At 41.4% G+C, this 24,357-nt stretch overlaps 2 protein-coding genes across 3 annotated transcripts in view; both read right to left on the bottom strand.

Moving 5' to 3' along the window:
• Positions 1–1,288: 1,288 nt before the first annotated feature.
• LOC117516122 (fibroblast growth factor 6-like) lies at positions 1,289–11,932 on the bottom strand. Its single transcript, XM_034177022.1, has 3 exons — positions 11,357–11,932; positions 10,757–10,860; positions 1,289–1,853 (listed from the first exon to the last, which is right to left on the bottom strand). The coding sequence occupies exons 1-3, from the start codon at positions 11,700–11,702 to the stop codon at positions 1,677–1,679; spliced, it is 627 nt and encodes a 208-aa protein (XP_034032913.1). The 5' UTR covers positions 11,703–11,932; the 3' UTR covers positions 1,289–1,676.
• A 5,466-nt stretch (positions 11,933–17,398) lies between these two features.
• slc45a3 (solute carrier family 45 member 3) overlaps positions 17,399–24,357 on the bottom strand; it is a 125,629-nt gene continuing 118,670 nt past the window's right edge. For both annotated transcript variants that reach the window (XM_034177016.1, XM_034177017.1), the window contains exons 5-6: positions 18,097–18,362; positions 17,399–18,008 (exon numbers count right to left, since the gene is read on the bottom strand). In XM_034177016.1, the coding sequence (XP_034032907.1) occupies positions 17,571–18,008; positions 18,097–18,362 (704 nt within the window). In that variant the 3' untranslated portion in view covers positions 17,399–17,570. The remainder of the gene's footprint in view (positions 18,009–18,096; positions 18,363–24,357) is intronic.

The raw sequence follows: 24,357 nt of genomic DNA, 5'->3' as shown, positions 1-24,357 counted from the left end.
TATCTCGTAAAGATTGATACCATCAAACGCATTTAGCTTCTCCTTGTACCGAGCAAATGTTGCGTCATCCAAAGAATCACTGTAGCATGAGTGGGTCATCGAAATGTAGGTGTTTACAGTGTTTTAAAAATAGATTTTGAACGTTCCTGCTTCAGCTTTTGTCTGCAGCAGGTTGCCCGACAAAATGGTGTTGCACGATGCATCATGGGTAATGGAAAGGGATCTATAGCAGATTGAAAATTAGGATTTTTGTTCATTGTTGTAGTATCTTTTTTATTACTGGAGTTTCTTTTTTGTGTGGATTCCTGGAAAAGCCTTTATATATATATATATATATATATATATATATATATATACACAGTATTAATAATAATTATTATTAACAACAATAATGATTATGGTGTTTTTGTTTTTTTTTTTTTTTGTATATAAGCTACATCGGTGTACAAGTCACGGGACCTCCTAAACTTATACTCCAGAAAATACGGTATTGCAGTAAACTCCCATCTTTACAGTGAACTGACAAACCAACAACACTCACTATAACTTCATGAGTTGCATAAATGCATTTAGTGCCAAAGTGCACATCAAACCAGTGTGAAACTCAAACAGCTTGCTTCAACACTTTTGCTGTACATTTTCAAAAAACAAACAGGTTTGTGTTTGCAGTTACTAGATTTTTCCAGCTCCGCTTGAAGAGAATATATTTAGCTTCATAGTGTCAGGTCATTAAAATCTGCTACACGTAACCTCCCAGAATGGGGGGAATTAAGTTGCTCTTAAACTAGGCAACAGCCTTCACATGCATATGCATACATACTAATACACCACACCCACTCAGGTGAGTGAAATATGAAATAAAAATTAAACTTGGGATTGTCAAAGCTCCCATGGACATGATGGGACGGGTGTTTGGTGACTGTAAAGCTTACTTTCCATACAAACAACAGGCTAAACTGGGTTCTGTGCAGCACAAAGTCTCAATTACTTATTAACTGCCATCTATTTATAGAAAATAAATAAAGCAAAGAAACCTCTGGCCCTCTAGGAATTGGACTGACACCCCCACTGGTGTCTCGGGGAGTAATGACTTGTGTTTCATTCCTATTTCTGACTTGAGCACCACATTTCTCACATGCTAGGTTAAAAGGGCCACACGTAGGAATTCAAGGCACCGCTACCTCATGACAAAGCGGGGGGGGGGGGGGGGGGGGTCCTCCTGTCAGCATCATATACAATGATAAAAACAAACAAAGGATGGGAAGTACCCAAAAGTTTCATGCACACATTTCTCTTTTCTTCTTCTTGGGATATGGTGCTTTGAGGTAATAATGTGTCCAGTTCATTTACAAAAGCACAAAGTGTCATCCACCGACAGGGTGACGACAACAACTAATTCCATAAAGTAAGGAGGGGAAAGAAACCTCTCCGCCCCCTTCATGTCACAAAGTGATGAAAATCATAAAAGCAGCAAAGAATAGCATTTCCATAATTTCTAAAACAAAGTCTGCTACCCAAATATACATATAAAGATTGAATAAATACTATCAGATATAACAGTATTTCTTTGTCAGTCCGTTTTGTCGTGTATGTTTGTATGTACGTACACAGTATCTCTGTTACCTGGAAAATAATCCACATGTGCAAATACGTTTGTTATTGCCAGCTGCTGCTCATCATATTCGGGGCAAGAAGTGCGTTACAGTCATGGCAGTCGTGGCCTTGTTGCCCCTCTTCACGCGGCCATGCTTGCTGAGTGCTATGTAGGAGCCTCTGTAAAGCAAAGACTCGTAGGCATTGTAGTTGTTTGGTAACAAGTTCTCCTTGAACTTGCACTCATCGTGGAAGACTGTCTGAGAAAGACACAGAGATAGTGGGAGCTTAGTTATTTAAGAAAAAGACAGCATGCTGACTGAAGTTATGATGACACAAACTGAACAATGTACTGTGACAATATATTTGATTGGAAGTGATCTGGTTTAATGTTTAAACATAAGAGTTACGTTTTACTTCCATCATTTATATCTAAGTTTTAGATACAGGGAGGGCTCCTCCTACCTGTGAGAGCCAGTAACATTAGAAATGTGAGACTAAAACTACACCCATTGTAAACATCCACATTGTATAAAAAGTGCTATATGACCCATTTTCTGGGCTTTTCACAAGATGGACACTGTCTGTGAGGGTCCCGGTCTGGTTTTCATTGTGACCTTTAATAAATCCAAAATGAGGAATACAATAGTTTGGCTCTTGGAAAGGGGCAGCAAATTACATAAAGAGCCAAAAGAAATTACAATACATCAGCCAAAAACTATTTTCTACGCAGTAAACTCACCAGTGTTAGTTTAACACTGCCAGTGTACATATGGCCCCACTCTGGCCAGAGTGGGACTATATGTACACTGGCAGTGTTAATTTAACACTGTCAGTGTTAGTTTTACACTGGTGATTTTACTGCGGATATAAATATTTAGGGCCCTGTCACACCTTGATGGTTTAGCCAGAGTATACCGATGTATCAAAAATGTGCCGAATACACTGGATACGTTGAATAGGTAATGCAGCTGTCACACCACGATGATTTAGCCAGCGTATGCTAACAGCCCCATTTCCACCGAGCGGTCCAGGTTGATACTGCACGGTATGATATGGACCGTAACAGTTGAGTCTGACTTGGTTTGCGTTTCCACCATCGCAGGACCCTTTTGTTTGGCAGGTGGAACACGTAAATATTGGCAAGCATGTCACTGAGCACACGTATGCTGTTACATGGCCTCCGCGCTTCACATGGAGGCCAAATGGAGTAATATTTAACTTTTTTTTTTTTAATTTTAGCTTTGGAGGATTATGGGATTTATTTTCATCGTGTGGAGAATGCTGAAGAATGAATGCTGACGTTAATTTTAAAGACTGACCCAACATTCTCTGGGTCAGTCTGAGAAATGCACAAAACAGAGAGGGACCTCTTTTAAAATGCTGCGTTTCTTCAGTCATGACAAGGAATTAAAGTATTTTCAGTTGTCATTTTCCAAAATCAGGAGGCTATGTGGATACGTTTTCGTCAGGCTGTGATGATGAATCCGACTGAAACGAACAGGTAAGCTAGGACTTTTTATTATATGGCTACAACACTACTCTGATTGGCTGATTTCCGGTCTGATTCCGGTTTTCCCATATCCGACCATTACCATGACAATCGATCCGGCTCGCATATCACATTTGCGACTTTGTTTACAATTTTCACAGCACAAAATAAAACAAAACAAAAAGCGAACAAAGAAAATGGAAGAATTAACAGCAAACAAGGTCAAAGTGGACTTGCAAAATGAAATGCAACAAGATGAAAACACAGCTCCGAACAGTCAAGAACAGATTGAAAACTTCGTTACAAACCAGAAAGCTAAAAACACGATTAGAAAAACCAAGTTGGACATGAACATACTCCATAAATATCTAAACAGCATTGGAAAAAAACACACAGATTGACAGTTTACCAGCTAACAACCTTGACCACCAAACAGGTCTAACTACAAGCCAAAAACCACCAGCAGCTTCTATATTCGGGTGATATTGTAAGTTCACGTGTTTATATATATATATATATAAAATAGCCATATAGTAAATGAATTATTAACATCGCTTGCTCGGTTAATAATCCTTTAATATTTACTCCGTGTGTAAAAGGGTTTTAATACAGTCTGAACGGCAGCTTTCAGCCAGCTTTCAGTTTTCAGTCAATCAATGGACAGCACCATTGGACGTATTTCAACTTCTAAGAAAGAAATGTGTGTCAATCACATAACTTACCTACAACTTATGGTTCGTGTATGCAGGACGTATCAGCCATACGCTGGCATATGCTGAAAATATTGTGCATGCCTAAAATTTTTCGAATGTACTCGCCATATTACGACAAATCAGCGTGCTTCAACGTGCTCTTAACTTACACAAAACCTACCCATAATATATCAGATGTACACCAGTGTGCTCGGCATACGCTGGCTAAATGGTCAAGGTGTGACAGGTGTTTAGGAACTTAATGGTGTCCTGTGCAGAGAATAAAGCAGCATTCTTTCTGCACTTTTCTGTCACGTCTTTACATTCTCTAGCCGCTCATGGTTGTTTTGGGCATTAGGTTGCCTCATGTACTTGTGAGACCTCACTGCCCTATGAAACAGCGACCTCTCCCTCTGTTTATAATTTGACAGCAGTATTCAATATTCACTGCATAGCTGCTTAGTTTTATCAAAATACAGATGGCAGCTACATTTCAGAGATGAATCCAAAAATCAGTTTGGAAATATAAATGCCTCTGACCAAGAACCAATGAGACTAGAATCTACATATGAATGACTATTCCCACATAAAGAGCTGTTAAAAGGCTAAAATTGCTGTTCATTCTGCTCACTGCTGAGGTGTGGGTGTGGGTGTGGGTGTGGGAGAACAGAGCTCGTGGCCTAAAAATCATTGAGGGCGCCTTTAACAATATCTTCCTCTGGAACACTACACTAAAACATTGTGACTATATGGGGCACAATCTCTCCAATCACAGCCACAGAAACCTTTACACTCACTGTCCACATTATTAGGTATGCCTGTTCATTTTGTCATTAAAGGAAATATCAAATAATTTAATCATGTGACAAACTCAATGCACTTAGGGACGTGGGCACGGTTAAGATCCCTTGAAGTTCATACCAAGCTCCGGAATGGAAAAGAAAAGTGATTTAAGTGACTCTGAAAATGAGATGGTTCTTTAATTTCAGAAACAGTATTTCGTCTAGAATCACGGTGTACAGAAAATGATCTGAAGAAAAAAAAAGAAGAAAACACCCAGCAAGTGACATTTCTATGAGTGAACACGTGTTGTTGATAGCAAAGGTGAGAGAAGAATAATCAAGCTGGTTCAAGCTGATAAGGCAACAGTAATGCAAATAATCAGTATATATAATGCTATGCTATATATAGTACTACACGAATGCTATGAAGAACATCTCTGGATCCACAGTAATTCAGTTTATTTTATTTGTATAGCACCAAATCACAACAACGCTGCCTCAAGGTGCTTCACATGAGTACGGTCTAACCTTACCAACCCCCCTGACAAGCACACAGGTGACAGCAGTAAGGAAAAACTCCCTCTGGTGATATTGAGGAAGAAACCTCAAGCAGACCAGACACAGAGGGGTGACCCACTGCTTAGGCCATAATGACAGTTACAAGGTTTTTACAGATTGTACAACAGTTTCTTTACAAACAGAAGAGCAACAAAAACAAAGTACAGCAGCAGAAGAAGACCAGCCAGGGTCCCATTTTATCAGCCAAGAACAAGAAACTGTGTGCACAGGCTGACTATAGCTGGATTGGAAAGATGTTGAATGATCTAATGAGCATTAGTCTTCACTATATTTTGCCACTTAAGAAAACTAAAACTGGGGCAAAATGTCAAAGATTAAACAGACTCTAGTTATTTCAGGTAAACCTCTAAATATTGCTTAGCTTGATGACAGAAAACCTCCATTAACATGAAAACAAAGCAAAACTGTGAAAACATGATGATGAATCCAGTGGCAGATGCAATTTATAGTTCCTCCAAATCTGTCTTTAAGAAACTACACTCAAAAACCATGGCCATGTATAAAGTACAGTAGTGAGGGAAGTCACCAAGACACCGATGACAACTTGAAACTACTTGTTTTGAAGACTAAAGAAGATGTCCAATTACTGTTGAATAAATTATATAATATAATATAATAGATTTATCTTCCTGGTATGTAGATTTTGCCACAATACCAACTTATCATGTGTGGGACCAACCAGACACAAATGTATTAATAATGAACTGAAACCAGTTAACTACACACAGCTCATCTACATTTCACTAACTGTGTCTGTTACAAAACCAATACATAAATTTGTTTTTTCTAGATCCCAATGACACAGAGTTTTAATAATGTTAGCTCCAAAGTGTTAATGATGTACAATCAAGAAGGTTTTTTTTAAGGACAAGTAAAACTACCATTTTCCTCATACAGTCCATCTACAGAAGCATAATCTCAGAATATCTGCCCAATAAACAACATCCCTGCTGTGCTGAAATAGTGCAGCAGAGAAAAAGCCATCCATGAGAGGCCTTGTGGCCTAATTCAATCTTGTATTAGATCATCAGCCTCCTCACAGCCTAACACATCATTACTCACAACCAGATAAGAGACTCACATTCAGTCTGTCAGACATGTTGGCCACAGTAAGGCAAACAGCAGCCACAAGGCCATTAAACACAAAGAAGCTCCCAAAGGCATCCTAAAATATTATTAGCATCCATTAAGTTGGCTTCAAAAGTTCAGGAACATTAATTTGACATTTAGCGTTCTTCTGGTGAGGATACTATGCGTGATGAAATTTGAAGTTGAGCATTTTAATTTAAGGACTGTACGTATGTGTAGCACAGTTTGCAGTACATTCGCAGTACACAGCAAGTAATCTCAACCTAAAGGTTCTATTTAGTCTCTTAATCGTAGGTGTGTTTTTGGTGTAACATAATTTATCATAGTTATTTGTCATTCCCTGCCAGGCACGCTTGACCTTGGTGCACTGTTATTTAGATGGTGGACTCGCTAAATGACACCAGTGAGAGGTTTTTTGGCAAGGCATCAGATCTGTAAGCAAAATACACAAATCATTTACAAGAGATTCATCGTCCAAAGCTCCCTGAGGTGAAGCAACAAAGCACCTTGTTCCTGCAATGCCTTGTCCCCCAGCATCCCACGACCCGAACTCCTGTATATCCTATCTACACCCAAAGAGTAATATCAGTTTTCTATACCCGCTTACTCCAGAATCAGAATCAAAATTCAAGATTCAATTCATTATTATACCCTTGGGTAAAACTGGTTTACAGTGAGTGAGTCATCTTGTTTGGTAAACACACAGCGAAACACAGAACAAGACAAAGCGACAGTGCTAAAGAACTAAAAGAACAACAAGGTAAAAGCAACCTGCAAAACATCAATAGATAAAAAGTCTAAAAACGTGTCATACCAAACCAAAGGATAAAAACTAAAATAAATAAATAAAAATGTGTTGTTCATAAAAACAAGGTAAAAGAAACGTATACAAAAATATAAATACATAAGTTATATTGAAGTTTCTGTTACTTGTTAACAGCACTGATGGCTGCAGGTACAAAAACTGTTTTTGTAGCGTTTCGTTTTACCACCTTTATTGTCATTGCACAGCAAATCAGCACAATGAAATTTGCTTGTGCATCCTCAAAAATAATGCCCACCCTCACACATAACTTACCCACACACATACTTCAAAAAATATTAAGAGCATCAGGAGGTTTTTTTTTTTTGGGGGGGGGGGGGGGGGTGAGGCGAGCTCAGAGACCTCTAAATTACACCATTCCAGTTAGACATTTGTCTCATATTGCACTGTCCCCAACAAACATAACTCATATTGCACTAATCCCACATTGTCATTGTCCCATATTGCACATGTGTTACGGAGGCCATCAGATGTCGCTGTGCAGATGTAGTTAGTAAATCTCACTCCCAACAGCTCAAAAGGATTCTCTGGTCACAAGGCCAGAGCCCTGGGTTTTAGCCTTCTGGTTAGAGAGTCCGACTCCCATGCCGGAGCTCGTGAGTTTGCGTCCCGAGGGGAGCGAATGGTCGGAGTCATAACAACACAACGCAGAGTGCAGCCGCTGCACATGTCCCATATTGCACATGTCCCATATTGCACATATTCCTCTAAAACATCAATTAACATTTAAAATACTCAAATTTAATAAAAACCCTTAAATATCTATAAAAAACAATCCAACATTAATAAATAGACCTAAAAAGTTAAAATATACTCAACAAAAATATAAACGCAACACTTTTGGTTTTGCTCCCATTTTGTATGAGATGAACTCAAAGATCTAAAACTTTTTCCACATACACAATATCACCATTTCCCTCAAATATTGTTCACAAACCAGTCTAAATCTGTGATAGTGAGCACTTCTCCTTTGCTGAGATAATCCATCCCACCTCACAGGTGTGCCATATCAAGATGCTGATTAGACACCATGATTAGTGCACAGGTGTGCCTTAGACTGCCCACAATAAAAGGCCACTCTGAAAGGTGCAGTTTTATCACACAGCACAATGCCACAGATGTCACAAGATTTGAGGGAGAGTGCAATTGGCATGCTGACAGCAGGAATGTCAACCAGAGCTGTTGCTCGTGTATTGAATGTTCATTTCTCTACCATAAGCCGTCTCCAAAGGCGTTTCAGAGAATTTGGCAGTACATCCAACCAGCCTCACAACCGCAGACCACGTGTAACCACACCAGCCCAGGACCTCCACATCCAGCATGTTCACCTCCAAGATCGTCTGAGACCAGCCACTCGGACAGCTGCTGAAACAATCGGTTTGCATAACCAAAGAATTTCTGCACAAACTGTCAGAAACCGTCTCAGGGAAGCTCATCTGCATGCTCGTCGTCCTCATCGGGGTCTCGACCTGACTCCAGTTCGTCGTCGTAACCGACTTGAGTGGGCAAATGCTCACATTCGCTGGCATTTGGCACGTTGGAGAGGTGTTCTCTTCACGGATGATGCGAAGGACCCACTCAAGGGTCACGGGGTCCCAGCAGTTATAGGGTGGGGTACCAACCCAGTCTCACGGCAGTTCATGATAGCATTAAGAAAAGTACAATAATCTATTGGTTCATGACGGGGGAAGGAAAATGTGGCACTTTTCATGACAGGTGCATGAAATGTGGGGTGATGGGGAGCTGGTGGGTTATGGTTAGGGTTAGGGGAGGGGAGACACTTATGGTTAGAATTAGGAGAAGGGGTAGGATTAGAAATAGAAAAACAAAATGTCACTAAAATGGGGCGATTTTAGTGATGGGGCATAAAAAAAGCACGAGACTGGGGGTACACCTTGGACAGGATGCCAGTCTATCTCAGGGACACATATAGACAAACACATTCACACCCACCCACCTAAGGACAATTTAAAGTTTCTAATTCAACTAACATGCATGTCTTTGGATGTGGGAGGAAGCTGAAGCACCCAGAGGGAACCCAAGCAGACATGGGGAAAACATGCAAACTCCACACAGAAAGGGCGGGAAGTGATCCCACAACCTTCTTACTGTGAGGCATCAGTGCTGACCACTAATCCGCTGTTCCAGTAATATTATATACACACAAACACGCATGCACGCTCATACATACATACAAACATACATGTTTTATATATTAATCTATATTTTAATTGTTTTTGCATTCTATTATACCAGTTTTGTATCATGTTGTTTATTGACTTAAGTAGGTTTTTATTTATACTGCTTATGCAAATGGTTTGCATGTTCTCCCCATGTTGGCGCAGCCCATGCCATTGATCGATTGTTGTAAGCACATATAGAAAATGAATGAATGTTTCTTGTCGTGGCGGCGGCGACCAGAGTAGGCAACTCTGTTTGTAACGGAACCTGATTTTGTGATGCATCTTGGGACGACTTTGTGTGATTTGGCACTAATACAATAAAATTGAATTATATATTTAATAAATATGAACATTTCAATGCCCTTTCCTTGTATATCACAAAGTCAAATCATCTCGAAGCATCATAAAGGAGTAAAGTCTAGACCTGACTCACACAATGAGCAAGCACAGTGGTGACAGCAGTATAAGGAAAAACTCCCTCAGCAGTTTTTGAAGATGCCTGAAGCAGACCAGACCCTGGTGTGACCATCTGCTGTGCACATAGTAACAGAAATGTGCAAGCCAGGATTTTTAGAACATGCAGTGAGAGAAATGTTAGTTAAGCAGCTACATACGACAGTCCAGTGTTCAAAGTGACTGATAGTTGGAAAGACAACCAGAAAGGGAGGGTGCCAGTCCCAGTAAAACAGACTGCATGACCAAGTCAGTGACTGTACTGATGCCAGACCAGTCATTGAAATAAGACATTGCCCAGTTTTCAAACCAATAAATCCCGATGCCTCTCCATCAAGATCTCCCACTTATCCCACAAACACGTTCTTGAATTTGAAAGTTCCAGCTCATATCTCAGTACAGTGCAATCCCAACAAGATATGAAATCTCCTGGGACGTTTCGAGTATGACTACCACCAGTGGGGAAAGAATCCCTACAGAAATGTAATATCAGCAAAATATGTGAACTCATAAAATGCAAGAATGTTTTAATAATTACACTGTGGCTGTAAGGCATGGAGAAAAAAAGTGTACTATCGCATCCATTACATTTTCAGCAATTTGTGGAAAAGGGATTTCTCTCTATATGACAGTTGTCAAAGATGAGTAGGACACTTGCAAGCTTTATTGTGAACAATGTTTTATTATGAATAAGGTGGTTAAAAGGGTGATATTTTAGCAGGAATTTAAGAGACTTTGCGTCTGTGATGAATGGAAATTTAAGGGATGTTTCTTAGACTGGATGCTGAACTAAGGAGGCACTTTTCTGTAGGTTCCTGACATATTTGAGATTTACAGCTAGTGCAGCTCAACCAAAAACCTCATAAGCATGAACTTCACGTACTTTACCCAAGTTGCCTCTTGCCATTTTGCTTTAAACAGATCTTTAAATTTCTCCACACAGATACAGCCCCCTTTGTTGGTAGATGCAACAGTCATAACTGACAAGAAGGTGGATCAAGCCGCAGGTGCGTCCTGTTTGGAGCATCCTATTATCTGACGGTGAGGAGTATTATACTGCTCATACCTACCGTCCCGTATAACCTTCCACGGCTGTTCATTGCGACAAACAGCCCGCTCTTCACCCCATACAGGCTCACCACTCCTCTCTCCACGGTGGAGATCTCCATTAGACCTGATGCAGGGCAAAGAATCGTGAGATTAGAAGGCGTGAAAGCGCCGGATCGGACTACAGCATTGTGCGCTTGTGCGCGGAACCTTGCAGGTTGCTGCGCAGCATGCTGAGCCTTTTGTTCTGCACCCTTCACCCCGTTGTTTTTTAAAAACACCCAATTAAGTGTATGCAAGCAATAATCGCGGCAACTGCACTGGTGCGTGTTGCTTTTGTGGGCTGCGTAAAAATAAGCTGTGTCTAAAAGCGTCCATACATTCATGTCATGGTTGCGCTTGGAGAGAGAGAAGGGGGGAGCGAGGGAGGGATGTGGGGTGTTCAGTACTGATGGATAGTTGTTTTTAATAGATTTATCTTTGCGCTGGTTGAAATTCAACGCTCCCTCAGAGTCAGATGACACATGATCATGCAAATTAATAGATGGGCTCGCCTGCTGCGCACAGCCTCATGCTTCCTGACTCCCCCTCTGTTATGTGCCATCGGTGCAGGTAGAACTCACTGTACTGGTTTTCATTATGTACACCGTTTATCGCGCCGTCGGGGAGGATCTGAAGGTGAAACCCGATGCCCACGTTGCAGTAGAGCCTCCGCACCCGTTTGATGCCCAGCAGATAGTCACTCTCCCAGTTGAGCTCCAGTTTCTCCCCAGAGATCCCCAGCACGGAGCGGGAGAACAGGCTCTCCCACCTTTTCTCCAGTAAAGTTGTGTTCGTCCTGCCGCTCGGTAGCGGGTACGCTGACACGATCCCCAGCAGAAAGCCCAGGAGAAGCACCGCGGTCAGCGTCCAGTGCGGCGTGCCGGCCTCGCAGGACATACTGACGAGGAGCCTTTGCGCAACGGCCATCCGGTTTACCTCCGGGCCACGTGGTCCAAATTAATGACCCTAAAAATACCGCTCTTCTTGTTTTGCTTCCTTCGGCATGCTGGCTGGGGGTTATTTTTGGAGCGCAGACCAGGGCTTTGGGCATGAAACGGAAGCCCCGGCACGCAGGAGGCGAGGAGACGGGAGAGCGCGCGGCAGAGCTGGAGGTGATGGTGATTACCATGTTTTGCAGCTCCTCTGCACCCCCCCCCCCTCCCGCTCTCGGTGGACCGCAGAGAATAAAGGCTCTCACCAAAAACGCTGCTTCAGACGCGTCGGGGCGATCACCTTGGAGGTGGAGAGGGCGGAGACGGTGAGGACAGCAGGTGGAATCTGCGGAGAAAAGCGCCGCACTGGAAGGGGAAGACAGCGCTTATTGGTGGCGATCAGCGGCCGGGGGACGCGATGGGGCGCTGTGGCTGCGCCCAAATTGGGTCGGTGGTCATGTGTCTCGTCAGGCCGCTTCCTTATTTAGAAGGAAGGTGCAAAAACAGGCGCACTTGTCACCGGAGAGCAATGACGGGGCTCTTGAGGTCCTACTGCGTCCCCTCAGCAAATCAGTATTTTTCTGGAGCTAAAATCACTTGTCAGCCTCGGTGGGCGTGTGACCACGAGCTGGGAGCCCACTGCTATAAAAAAAAAAAGAAAGAAGGCGCGCGTTTTCTACGTGACTGCGGTGAGGCGCAAACCGCCGAGGCTCCGCGCGAAATGGCGCACATTACCAGGATGCCATTCCCCAAACCTATCGTCTTTTCCATGTAAAATAATCCCACTAGCACGTGTGCACGGTCGTGCGTCAGCAGCTCGATTGCGTGGCAGTTCGTTGTGATTGCCACACGGTGGGGCTATTTCCACGTCCTTTGCGCAGCCTCTTCCCTGCGTGTGGCGTGGGCTAAAATGTACCAAAAATTAAAAGCCTTGCAGCAAAGTTTAACAACTATTTTAAAATATTGAGCTTCATTTCAAAGTTGGCATGACGTAATCAAACAATCTGCACAAAAGACCATAAAAATACTCTGATACATTCACAATGCAGTTTTTTTTATTTCGTATAAAATCTATTTAACTGCATATCAAAAAATCTGATGTATATGTAATATTAAAGAAATATAGCATTTGCTTGGACACAAAAAACCAACAGCAGCAACAACAACAACAACAACAAAAATCACTGACACCTGATAGAGCACATTAGAACAGATTCATTTAAACATTGGCACTTTCTGTTTCAAATTACAAGACATTTGGTTGAGAGCAACAGTTCTTTCTAATTGAAACATCCTCACTGTTTATCTGTAACTCATATTGCTTTTAAAAAAGTGTTATACAGAGCTCAGATAAATCAGTATGGACAAAAAGGCAGCTACTGTAATAAGAACAACAACATGGTTCATGGGGGAAAACCCTCAGTTCTTAAACAAGACAAGTTATCAGTGACTGCAGTTTACAGATATAATCTGAAGAGAATCTTTCAGTAACATATTTCTGTTTGCAGGTGCTTCAATGCAATCATCAACTACAGTCACCAATGTATTCAAAGCTACAGAATAATTATAGCTTTGATGATGCTTTGACACCACAGCTATACAAATAATTTCTTATTATAGAAACAGCCTTCACCTATTAAAGATGCAAAAAAGGCCAATATTTTAATACGATAGTCTTTTTTTTTTTAAATAAATACAGAAAACCAAAAAAAAAAATGCACAGACACTTAAAATATCCTTTTCTGACATATATGCTACTATTGGACAAATTTGTATACATTTGGATGATAATGAGAAATTTGTTTTGCACTTTATACTCTGCAGTAGTGGCACAAAGACATCTTTCATTTTTACTTCGCCCTTGTTGAAAGCAACCGCATACATTTGATTTAAAAACCCCTTAAAAGCAGACAACCTGGATTAAAAAACATTCACACTGCGTAGCTGAAATCGACAAGCAATGCTGTTCTGCAAACTTATTTGGAAAACACACACCATCTTGAAAGGGTTTTTTTCACAAATAATGCAGTTGCAATGCTCAATTGTTTGATTTTCATATTTAGAAAGTTAAGACAACTCTAGAAAACATTCTAAAATGCTAAAAATGATGGACTGCATGAATGTAATGCTTTTCCATCTGATGTACCACCAAAGCACTTTACAGTGATGTTTCGCATGTGTACACACAGAGAGAGAGAGAGAGAGAGAGAGAGAGAGAGAGAGAGAGAGAGGTCAATTTTGGGGCCAAAAAAATTCTGGTTCAAAGCCCTGGTTTTGACCAAATGGTGTATAAAAACATATCTGAGTAAGTTGATTTACATTACATGAGTATTGTAATTTCCAAAGTGCAAGTGCAACAGAAGATTTTTCAGTGACGTGTCCGAATAAACTCCTCATGCCGACTTCTTCTGAAAGTTCTCTGTTCTCTGAAGACTTACCAGGTCAACAGAGCCTGAAATGTGGAAGTTTTCAACTTGAAACGGCGAGACGCTGCCGCCTTGAAGCGCAGATCGCCGTCACTACCAGACCAAAATCTCTCATCAGCCGTTAACATTTTTACCAAAAACCAGCTGAATTTATCGAATGGTGTCCACTCAGTTGTGCCTTACAGTTTTGAAAAAATTTTGATCAAACAAAGCAGCAGTCTCTGAGCCATTCCTAAACAATGAAAAAATCGACGAGAGGGTGGGCGACTCCTCACTCAAAGACTGCCCACAGGCGAATGACGTAACCGACAGGCGTGAAAAAACTCTCGCATGCCCACGAGGGTTCAAGCATGTCTGATGTAATCACACGTGATTCAAATCCATATGGTTTTTGAAAAAAATAATAAGGTCGGATACTTTTCTAATAGACCTCGTATATTTAAGACAACTTTCCACATCCAGTAAATTGCTTCTCTCGGAAACCACCATAGATAAGATTCCCATAGGGATATACAGTATAGTTGTACAAAAAAAATACATTAAAACCGTTCATGAATAGATGAACATAGGTTAAGAAATAAACAAAATATAGGGGCCAAATGAAAGTACAACCAACTGGATTTTAAGTACTCTCAAATATATACAGTGGGGCCAAAAAGTATTTAGTCAGCCCCTGATTGTGCAAATTCTCTTACTTAGGAAGATGAGAGAGGTCTGTAATTTTCAACATAGGTACACTTCATTTATGAGAGACAAAATGAGAAAAAAAAAAATCCAGAAAATCACATTGTAGGATTTTTAAAGGATTTATTTGTAAATTATGGTGGAAATAAGTATTTGGTCACCCACAAACAAGCAAGATTTCTAGCTCTCACAGACCTGTTCTTTAAGAAGCTCTTCTGTCCTCCACCTGTTACCTGTATTAATAGCACCTGTTGGAACTCTATCTGTATAAAAGACACCTGTCCACAGCCTCAAACAGACTCCAAACTCAACCATGGCCAAGACCAAAGAGCTGTCGAAGGACACCAGGAAGAAAATTGTAGATGTGCACCAGGCTGGTGTGAATAAATCAACTGTGGGAGCAATTGTAAGAAAATGGAAGACATACAAGACCATTGATAATCTCCCTCGATCTGGGGCTCCACGCAAGATGTCATCCTGTGGGGTCAAAATGATCATGAGAACGGTGAACAAAAATCCCAGAACTACACGGAGGGAACTGATGAATGACCTGCAGAGCGCTGGGACCAAAGTAACAAAGGTTACACACTACGCAGAGAGGGACTCAAATCCTGCAGTGCCAGGCGTGTCCCCCTGCTTAACCCAGTACATATTCAGGCCCGTCTGAAGTTTGCCAGAGAACATATGGATGATCCAGAAGAGGACTGGGAGAGTATCATGTGGTCAGATGAAATCAAAATAGAACATTTTGGTAAACACTCAACTTGTCGTGTTTAGAGGAAGAAGAATGCTGAGTTGCATTCCAAGAACACCATACCTACTGTGAAGCATGGGGGTAGAAACATCATGCTTCGGGGCTGTTTTTCTGCAAAGGAGACAGGACGACTGATCTGTGTTAAGAGAAGAATGAACGGGGCCAAGTATCATGAGATTTTAAGCCAAAACCTCCTTCCATCAGTGAGAGCATTGAAGATGCAACATGGCTGGGTCTTCCAGCATGACAATGATCCCAAACACACCGCTCAGGCAACAAAGGAGTGGCTCCATAAAAAGCATTTCAAGGTCCTGGAGTGGCCAAGCCAGTCTCCAGACGTCAGCACCATAGAAAATTTGTTGAGGGAGTTGAAAGTCCATGTTGCCCAGTGACAGCCCCAAAACATCACTGCTCTAGAGGAGCTCTTCATGGAGGAATGGGCCAAAATACCAGCTACAGTGTGTGCAAACCTGGTGAAAACTTACAGGAAACATTTGACCTCTGTCATTGCCAACAAAGACTATCTTATAAAGTATTGAGTTGAATTTTTGTTATTGACCAAATACTTATTTTCCACCATAATTGACATAAATTCTTTAAAAATCCTACAATGTGATTTCCTGGATTTTTTTTTCTCATTTTGTCTCTCACAGTTGAAGTGTACCTATGTTGAAAATTAGAGACCTCTCTCATCTTTCTAAGTAGGAGAACTTGCACAATCAGGGACTGACTAAATACTTTTTGGCCCCACCGTAGAAACTGACGCCATTTCTGGAATGGCACTGTGCACTGTGGAATGAGGGTCAAAACCTGACATCTCAGCTATCTTGCAACCTTACAAATCATTTTATTTCTTTATCTTAAAAGAGTTTTGGGTTAGGATCAGGATAATGTTAGGGCTGAATTTTTCAGAAATGCATTACAAGTTTGAAAATGTGAGTAATACTTTCAATTCTGGACTTCGGTTTTGCACACTGTCAGACCAATTCTGGGACAAAAATTTTTTTTACTATATGTATGCATGTGTGTGTATGTATATATATATATATATATATATATATATATATATATATATATACACACACACATATATATATATATATGCACTCTAAGAAATCCATCCATCCATTTTCTTCCGCTTATCCTAGGTCAGGTCGCGGGGGCAGCAGCTCAAGCAAAGCCGCCCAGACCTCCGGATCCACACACACCTCCCCCAGCTCCTCTGGGGGAACCCCGAGGCGTTCCCAAGCCAGCTGAGAGACATAGTCCCTCCAGCGTGTCCTGGGTCTTCCCCGGGGCCTCCTCCCGATGGGACGTACCCGGAACACCTCTCCAGCGAGGCGTCCAGGGGGCATCCGGAAAAGATGCCCGAGCCACCGCAGCTGGCTCCTTTCGACGTGGAGGAGCAGCGGCTCGACTCCGAGCTCCTCCCGAGTGACCGAGCTCCTCACCCTGAACTCTAAGAAATAAAATGTTGAATTTAATTGATAAAGGTAACTTTTTCCACATAACACTGTCAATTAAGTGCAAAACAATATTGTAGTTGAAATGAATTACATTAAATGAAACATTACTTAAATCCCTAAAATTAACACTTGCAAGTATATCGAAAATAATAGTATTAATTACATTTAAAACCCGTGTTTCATTTCTTAGAGTGTGTGTGTATCGAGCCAATAATACATATGAGATACTGTTTTGAGTAAAAAGTAGACATATTAGTTTGACACAATGCATTCTACAGTAATTGTGTTTGATGATACCTGAGGGAAAAAATGATTGACAGCTTAAAGAAACTACAGCCTATTTCAACAACAATCCCATCCTGCCATATATTAACAACTCACTCTTATTTCCTCAATGCAACACATACACAAGAGCACACGCAAAACATGAGCAAGGCATTCTAGGCGCAGTAGTGCATCGCTGAGTTTCAGCCAGTGAACCAGAACAACTGATGTATTTATGAATTATTCAGTCAACATCTTTTGGATCAGTGTCATCTTTTGAGGTCCTTTTGGTCAAAGACAATCTGACTGGCCAAGTAGATAGCGACAGCACCAAAAATGGCAGAGCAGGCGATGTAGGCAGTGACTGACTGTGCGAACTGAACAATCATGCCCATGAAGAGGGTGGGGAAAACCTGAGATAGCAGGAAGGTGCTGTCTAAAATGGCAAAGTCTAAACCGACACCACGTTTCTCATATTCAGTCTCTTCCTGCCCATTGCCACTGAAGCTGTGAGATGAACCGTTCTGGCTGTGTGGAATGGGGTAATACTCCAAACCATCCTGGTTAAACAAGGCATGGCTGTAGGTGGCCCCCATTTTGTGGTTCAGTCCACTTTCTTCTTCCACAGAAGTCAAATACACAGCATCCCGTTTGGTTGGAATGCCATTTATATGTATGCTTTTTGTTTTTCTTCTTGGCATATAGACCTGAAGTGAGAGAAAAGAACAAAGTGTTAGCTCATTAGTTGAGCAGCATTAACAGACATATTAACCTGTGCATATAGTCTGTATGTACCTCTTTCTCCTTGTGGTAGTAGCAGGTGAGCGTGTAGGGGAGTGTCTGCAGTGTGGCATATGCATAGCCAGTAAGGGCCGCCATTACAGTGACCAAAACCACACTCTTAGACATGCAGATGACCAATGCGGACACTGTGAAGCTCACCATACTGCTTAGGTAAACAGACCTTGAGCCAAAATGATTAACCAAGCGACTCATTACCAGCGAGAAGAAAGTTGAGGTAGCACACTGCAGGAACAGGCCCAGACTGCCCATACGGATGCCTGGGGGGAAAAATATATATATATATATATTCCGTAGAGACATTCAAGTCCAGACTAAAGAAGCATCCATTCTTCCTCTTGTATGACTATCATACTGGTGTAATATGTTACTATGCTTCCTCTCCTTTTAAGTCATATTACTAGCAATGGAACAGGTCTCAGCCTCACTACATCTAAATTCTGGGTCTGGTAGCGAAGCACTGTTCTAGCTGCTGGTGACCACCTTAGTAATTCTCTCTGCTTCCTTGCTGATTTACTGCTGGTGAATTAAGGCCTTTGGGGTAGTTATTTCTGGCTGACTGATTCTGCTCTTTTTCCTCTCTGTCTGAGACACTGATGAGAACTTCAATGGATGCTGGCCCTGCTCCCCAGGGTGCCGGCCCTGCCTGTTGCACCAATGACTGCATGCCTTTTAGCTCAATACCGGACCCTGTTTTTGTTGCTGTTCTGTTTTTTTTTCTGTTTGTTTCTTCTGCTTGTAAAAATTAGTAAAAAATTTTTCAAAACTTTGTAACTGTTAGAATGGAGTGGGTAACCCATCTGAGTCTGGTCTGCTTAAGGTTTCTTCCTCATCAACTAGAGGGAGTTTTTGCCTTACCACTGTCGCCCGTATGCTTACTCAGGGGGGTGGTAAGGTTAGACCTTACTCTTCTGAAGCGCCTTGAGGCAGTATTATTGTGATTTGGTGCAATATTAATAAAAAATTGAAATTAAGTGAAAGGTCCAATCATCTCCACTTCAAGATTTCAGATCGTTGTTGTTTACCTTCAAGCACATCTTCACATGGTGTTCCAGTTTGTGAAGTTTCAATGGAATTCATAAAGCAGTTTAAGGCTAATCTATTTTCAGCATTAAATATGGATACGGACAGAACGTTGTCTGTATTCTGTGTTCATTTCATCCATATCTATGTCAGTTTTCTCAAAGCTAAAAGATATGGAAGACATGGAGCGGTCCCATTGGGAATCATAGGGGAAATGTAGCCAGTATTCAACTAAAACAACCCTAAGCAAAAACACATGAAGAAAACTGTTAATAGCAAAAATATTTTAAGGAGTTTAATAGTATTGTCATGAAGTACTTAATGGCCACATTGACTGCCTCTGTCTACACATATGTTTCTTTTGCGGTATAAACTTTATTTCAACTTCCTCAATGAGTGTCACTTTTGATGTTATCAGAAATTTTCAAGATGATCTGCAGTGCCCTCTCATGGATGTTTTATTTAACATCTATGCCAATGTAAAGGATACATGGAAGTATATGCGCAGTGAGAGTTGCACTGTTTGAAATGCATGGATAGATTTACATACACAAATGGAGCATGAATGAGTCTTTAAGAGGAGTTGCACTATATGATGCATCAATTAAATACAAAAGTCCAATTATCATACCTTGGACATGATTTTTGTTCATGCACATCTTCCTATGGTTGTGTGAAGAATTAGCAGGAACTGAAATCTCCAACCAATTTAACTGAAATCCACTAACCAGTTTAGGAGTTGCACTTACAAGAGTCATGGACTGGACAGAGGAATGACAGGGTGATTCCTGTATACCACCCCCCACCCCCCCACCCCCCAAAAAACACAAAAAATGTTTACAGGGGTATAAAGCTGTACAAATTGTACCAGTATGTTCTGGACCAATAGTCTCTCACAAATGTCTGCAGAAGCTGAAAGCACAACTATCACTGTAACCGTGTTTATTTAACTGGGACAGAAATGCATATTGTGCAACGCAAACTGCTTCCTTCTGTGGTCATATAAAATGAGAGATGTGCATACTTTAGCACAGACATAACAAAAAATTTAAACTATGATGCATTAACAGCGCTTTGCATGAGTCTGAAACCCTTCTGTTTGCACAAACCTATAAACAGACAGAAACAAATCCACGGAGTGGAGACATCCACAGCGGACGCTGGCAGCGAAACGCCGTTTAGGTTGTCCGAGTTAAGACTATTACAGTTTACAGTAACCTCAAATAACTTTATAAAAAGCAAAAGAGGGTGCAGCAAACAGACATGTTTGCTCATTCACTGAGCAAGCCAGACAAGCATGCGGTTTCACCAGGGGAAGACAAATTAGAAGTTCAAGCCACAACAGAGGAAGAGATGCAGACGTCTCAGAAAAATGAGATCCATTTATACTACTCTCACTGTCTGGTGCATGACATTCAAGGTTTTCATTTCCAAAATAAATGAGTTAAAGGAATGGTATGGTCTGAATGTATTTTCAGTGGCGCATCATCTTATCTGTATACTAAAAGACAACTGTGTGTATATATACAGTGGAGAAAATAAGTATTTGATACACTGTCAATTTTGCAAGTTTTCTAACCTACAAAGAATGGAGAGGTCTGTAATTTTTTTATCGTAGGTACACTTCAACTGTGAGAGACAGAATCTAAGGAAAAAAAAAAAAAAAAAACAGAAAATCACATTGTATGATTTTTTTAATAATTAATTAGCATTTTATTGCATGAAATAAGTATTTGATACAATAGAAAAACAGAACTTAATATTTGGTACGGAAACCTTTGTTTGCAATTACAGAGGTCAGACATTTCCTGTAGTTCTTCACCAAGTCTGCGCACTGCAGCAGGGATTTTGGTCCACTCCTCCATATAGACCTTTTCCAGATCCTTCAAGTTTCTCAGGTGTCACTGGGCAACACAGAGTTTCAGCTTCCTACAAAGACTTTCTATTTACGTAGTTCAGGTCTGGAGACTGGCCAGGCCACTCCAGGACCTTGAAATGCTTCTTCTGGAGCCACGACATAGCTGCCCTTGCTGTGCTTTGGTTCATTGTCATGGTGGAAGACATGACCCACCTTCAATGTTCTTACTGAGGGAAGGAGGTTGTTTGCCAAAATCTCGCAATACATGACCCCGTCTAGCCTCCCTTCAATACAGTGCAGTCGTCCTGTCCCCTTTGCAGAAAAGCACCCCCAAAGTATGATGTTTCCACCCCCATGCTTCACGGTTAGGAAGGTGGTCTTGGGGTTGTTCTCATTCTTCTTCTTCCTCCAAACAAGGTGAGTGAAGTTGATGCCAAAAAGCTCTATTTTGGTCTCATCTGACCACATGACCTTCTTCTCATGCCTCCTCTGGATCATCCAGATGTTCACTGGTGAACTTCAAATGGGCCTGGACATGTGCTGGTGTGAGCAGGGTACACTTTGTGCCCTGCAGGATTTTAAACCATGACAGACTAGTGTGTTATAAATGGTAATCTTTGCGACTGTGGTCCCAGCTCTTCAGGTCATTGACCAGGTCCTCCCGTGTAGTTCTGAGCTGATTTCTGACCTTTCTCAGAATCATCCTTACCCCAGGCAATATCTTGCATGGGGCCTCAGACCGAGGAAGACTGACAATCATCTTCTGTTTCTTCCATTTTCTAATAATTGCGCCAACAGTTGTTTCCCTCTCACCAAGCTGCTTGCCTGTTGTCCTGTAACCTATCCCAGCCTTGTGCAGGTCCACAATTTAGTCCCTGGTGTCCTTAGACAGCTCTTTGTTCTTGGCCATGGTGGACAGGTTGGAATGTGATTGATTGAGTGTATGGACAGGTGTCTTTTCTACAGGTAATGAGTTCAAACAGGTGCAATTAATATAGGTAAAGAGTGCAGAATAGGAGGGCTTCATAAAGAAAAAGGTCTGTGAAAAGCCAGAATTCTTGCTGGTTGGTAGGTGATCAAATACTTATTTCATGCAGTAAAACGCAAAGAAATTATTTAAAAATCATGCAATGTGATCTTTTGAATTTTTTTTTTTTTTTAGATTACATCTCTCATAGTTGACATGTACCTATGATAAAAATGACAGACCTCTATTCTTTGTAGGTGGGAAAACTTGCAAAATTAACAGTGGATCAAATACACTCAACAAAAATATAAACGCAACACTTTTGGTTTTGCTCCCATTTTGTATGAGATGAACTCAAAGATCTAAAACTTTTTTCCACATACACAATATCACCATTTCCCTAAAAATATTGTTCACAAAACCAGTCGAAATCTGTGATAGTTAGCACTTCTCCTTTGCTGAGATAATCCATCCCACCTCACAGGTGTGCCATACCAAGATGCTGATTAGACACCATGATTAGTGCACAGGTGTGCCTTAGACTGCCCACAATAAAAGGCCACTCTGAAAGGTGCAGTTTTATCACACAGCACAATGCCACACATGTCGCAAGATTTGAGGGAGCGTGCAATTGGCATGCTGACAGCAGGAATGTCAACCAGAGCTGTTGCTCGTGTATTGAATGTTCATTTCTCTACCATAAGCCGTCTCCAAGGCGTTTCAGAGAATTTGGCAGTACATCCAACCAGCCTCACAACCGCAGACCACGTGTAACCACACCAGCCCAGGACCTCCACATCCAGCATGTTCACCTCCAAGATCGTCTGAGACCAGCCGCTCGGACAGCTGCTGAAACAATCGTGTTGCATAACCAAAGAATTTCTGCACAAACTGTCAGGGAAGCTCATCTGCATGCTCGTCGTCCTCACCGGGGTCTCGACCTGACTCCAGTTCATCGTCGTAACCAACTTGAGTGGGCAAATGCTCACATTCGCTGGCGTTTGGCACGTTGGAGAGGTGTTCTCTTCACGGATGATGCGAAGGAGATGTGTTGCACTGCATGAGGCAAATGGTGGTCCCACCAGATACTGACTGGTATCCCCCCCCAGTAAAACAATAAACTGCACCTTTCAGAGTGGCCTTTTATTGTGGACAGTCTAAGGCACCTGTGCACTAATCATGGTGTCTAATCAGCATCTTGATATGGCACACCTGTGAGGTGGGATGAATTATCACAGCAAAGGAGAAGTGCTCACTATCACAGATTTCGACTGGTTTGTGAACAATATTTGAGGGAAATGGTGATATTGTGTATGTGGAAAAAGTTTTAGATCTTTGAGTTCATCTCATACAAAATGGGAGCAAAACCAAAAGTGTTGCGTTTATATTTTTGTTGAGTATACTTACTTACCCCACTGTATGTATGTGTGTGTGTATATATATATATATATATATATATATATATATATATATATATTATATATATTATATATATATATATATATATATATATACACACACATATTATTATATACGAGGTCTGTTAGAAAAGTATCCGACCTTTTTATTTTTTTCAAAAACCATATGGATTTGAATCACATGTGATTGCATCAGCCAAGCTTGAACCTTCGTGCGCATGCGTGAGTTTTTTCACGCCTGTTGGTTGCGTCATTCGCCTGTGAGCAGGCTTTGTGTGAGCAGTGGTCCACCCCTCTCGTCGGATTTTTATTGCGAATAAAATGTCTGAACGATTTGGAGCTTTGCTGCATCAATTTTTTCCAGAAACTTGTGAGAGACCTCCAGGTGGACACCATTCGGAAAATTCAGATGGCTTTCAGGGACGATTTTATGGGGATTACACAGATTAAGGAGTGCTCCGGCCGGTTTAAAGACCGCCCACAGCGTCTGAGAGCGCGGTGCACTCCGAGTGCCGTTCGACAGGCTGAAACAACCAGATCATTTCCAATGTGAAGGCTTTGTTGATCCGGGACGTCGTCTGACTTACACAACAATGGCAGAAGATGTGGACATTAGTACTTTGTCGGCACATTCCACTGTTACAGGAGTTTTTTTCATGGAAAGAGGAGCGGAGGGATGCGCCACCGTGCCGCTCATGGCGCGGCACAAAACCACCTCCGTGTTGGTCTCATATATATACATTTACACACACACACACACACATCTCCCCCTCTCCTGTCCAAACAGCACCTCAGAATTGAGCTAAACGTGGCACACATACTTTGACATATGGGGAGTGACACAGGCTACTGAGCACTTTAGTAGTAGTAGTAGTACTACTTGTTAAGGGGAGAGACACTTTTGCGCTAAATAACCAGTAAGTGTGCTAAAAATGTTGGTGTCATACGTTTCTGTTCTTTTTCCTTTTAATTTTTTACCTTTTTGTTTT

This window comes from Thalassophryne amazonica, chromosome 8 (genome assembly GCF_902500255.1).
Source record: "Thalassophryne amazonica chromosome 8, fThaAma1.1, whole genome shotgun sequence".
Lineage (NCBI taxonomy): Eukaryota > Metazoa > Chordata > Actinopteri > Batrachoidiformes > Batrachoididae > Thalassophryne > Thalassophryne amazonica.
This window is presented reverse-complemented; position numbering and strand designations above follow the sequence as displayed.

Bases quoted from the DNA above. Each gene is read 5' to 3' on its own strand.
- LOC117516122 (XM_034177022.1), bottom strand. From the start codon at position 11,702: ATGGCCGTTGCGCAAAGGCTCCTCGTCAGTATGTCCTGCGAGGCCGGC. The intron at 10,861-11,356 runs GTGAGTTCTACC...GCCCTGCATCAG, and splicing joins ACATAATGAAAACCAGTACA to GTCTAATGGAGATCTCCACC. The intron at 1,854-10,756 runs GTAGGTATGAGC...TGTCTTTCTCAG, and splicing joins GTGGAAGGTTATACGGGACG to ACAGTCTTCCACGATGAGTG.